This window comes from Salvia splendens, chromosome 20, assembly GCF_004379255.2.
Source record: "Salvia splendens isolate huo1 chromosome 20, SspV2, whole genome shotgun sequence".
Classification (NCBI taxonomy): Eukaryota; Viridiplantae; Streptophyta; class Magnoliopsida; order Lamiales; family Lamiaceae; genus Salvia; species Salvia splendens.
Genome location: NC_056051.1, coordinates 10,635,494 through 10,637,615, shown reverse-complemented (window position 1 = coordinate 10,637,615; position 2,122 = coordinate 10,635,494). Strand labels below are relative to the sequence as shown.

At 50.8% G+C, this 2,122-nt stretch overlaps 1 protein-coding gene across 1 annotated transcript; it reads right to left on the bottom strand.

The window, feature by feature from the left end:
* Positions 1 to 115: 115 nt before the first annotated feature.
* Positions 116 to 907, bottom strand: LOC121781462. Its single transcript, XM_042179199.1, has one exon. The coding sequence runs from the start codon at positions 905 to 907 to the stop codon at positions 116 to 118; it is 792 nt and encodes a 263-aa protein (XP_042035133.1).
* Positions 908 to 2,122: the final 1,215 nt, after the last annotated feature.

The following is a 2,122-nucleotide window of genomic DNA, read 5'->3' as shown; positions in this document are numbered from 1 at the left end:
CTCGGCTGAGTGTACTCGCTGGATAAGGTCAAGGTCTGGCTCGTCTAGAACCGGGTTGCTGGGCGCTAGGAGTTGTTGGTAGAAATCTACCGCTGACTTTTTTATTTCGGCCTCCTCAGTAAGTTCTGGCCGTTGACACGAATCGAGTGGATGCGTAGGCGAACTCTTTTTGTTTCACCCAGCTTTGATAGAACCGGGTATTTTTGTCGCCCTCCGCAAGCCATCTCAGGGCTGCCTTTTGCCGCCAAAAATCCTCTTCCATTTTCAGCAACATGATGTACTCGGCAATGTATTTATTGATCATTGTCCTATTTTCCGGTGTTGGCCTTGCCTCGAAGATGGATTGAGCCACGGCAATTCCTTCCTCCTTTTCCTTGAGGTTGGCATGGATGTTCCCAAAAACTTCTTTGTTCCACGCCTTTAGGGCTCTTTTCACTCTAGCATGTTTGATTTGAATATTTAGGAGTCCACTCGCCCCCGTACTCTCCTCCCATGCATTTTGCACTACAGCCATGAACCCCCCATGTCGGATCCACATGTTCTGGAATCGGAATGCCTTGCCTCCGATGGTAGTGTTCAGCATCTTACATCTTACAAGGACCGGCCCGTGGTCCGAAGCAACCCGAGGGAGGTTCGTAACCCGAGTAGCTTCGAAGGCCCTAGCCCAACCCTCACTAACAAGCACTCTATCCAATCTTTCAAAGAGGCCGTTTTTGGCCCATGTGAATTCCGCCCCATCGAACCCCGGATCAAGGAGCCTACAGTCTTCAATTGCCTCTGCGAAGCCGACCATCTCGGCTTGCCTGTTGGTGTCGCTCCCAACCCTATCTCGGTGTGATAGGATGGTGTTGAAGTCGCCACCGATAATCCATGGTGATCCTTCGAGGGCCCCAGCAATCTCTCTCATCTTATCCCACAGGAGGTGTCTTTCGGATCTTGTGCATTTGGCATACACGGCCGAAATGGCCAGCGGCCTAGCAATGCGGTGGGACTTGAGAGCCCATGTAGGATTTGTTCCGAATCACAATCAATATCAAAAGTGTATCCCTCTTCCGCAAACAACCAGATTTTTCCGGTCATGTTCGATCCAATGTAGGACAGCCCCAGGGCCTTGGAGAACCGGTCCGGATCCGGTGTTGTGAGTGGTTCCATTATTGCAAGGAATAAAACATTATGAGATTTAATTAGCCTTTTCAAAACGTTTTGGGTTGACGCATTTGCGATTCCCCTCACGTTCCAAAACATGATATTGTAAGACATCATTAACAAGTAGGATGCGTACCCGAAGGAGACGAAGTCCCTCCCTGATATTCAATGAGATGTTGCTCTTTGTTCGTTGCGTGCTCCTCGGCATCGTCAAGTGGAGAGCCGTCTCCAATCCTCTCGGTCCCCACTTGCATGTCCATGGCCGAGTCGTCCGCTTCTCCACAATTGTCGACATCAAATTCTCCATTCGCCATGAGGGAGTAGTATTTGTTAGTGCTCATGTGATTCTTACTTGAGAAGAAACCACGCCCCCTAGTCATTGCATGGCGTGCGCCCCCGCGTTAGGTGGGGACACCGATCGGCTCGCCTTGGTGTACTTCCATTCCGCATCCATATCTCCATGAGTTGATGAAGGTGGCTCGGTGGTCGGGGGTGTTGGGTTCCCTTTTTCCCCTCCCCCGCGCTTGAGGCCCACTTTGAATGTTCCGGGGCGCGAAGTATTCCCTCCTTGGGTTTCCACCCATAATGTCCGAACCATCCCAAGTTGTATCCCTTTCCTCCTCTCCATTTGAATTGTTGTTAGGACGATTCCCGGCATTGCCCTTATTCTTCCCTTGGCGGTTCCCTTCATTGGAGTTAGGATTGTGCCTCACCGCATCTTGCATGCCCTTCATACCGTGGCCTTCGGGGTTTGCCTTCTTTGGCGGGTTGATATTGTAGTTTCGTTTCGGCGGCCTTTCCTTTTTGCCCATCGCATAGCACACATCACTTGCATGGCCAACATGTTTACACTCTTGGCAATAGGATGGGATCTTATCCCACCGGACTTGTTGCACCAACTCGCGGCCGCACAAGTCAAGGATTATCTCTTCAAGGGGCGGTTTGGTGATGTCAATCTCAATACAAATGCGGGCAA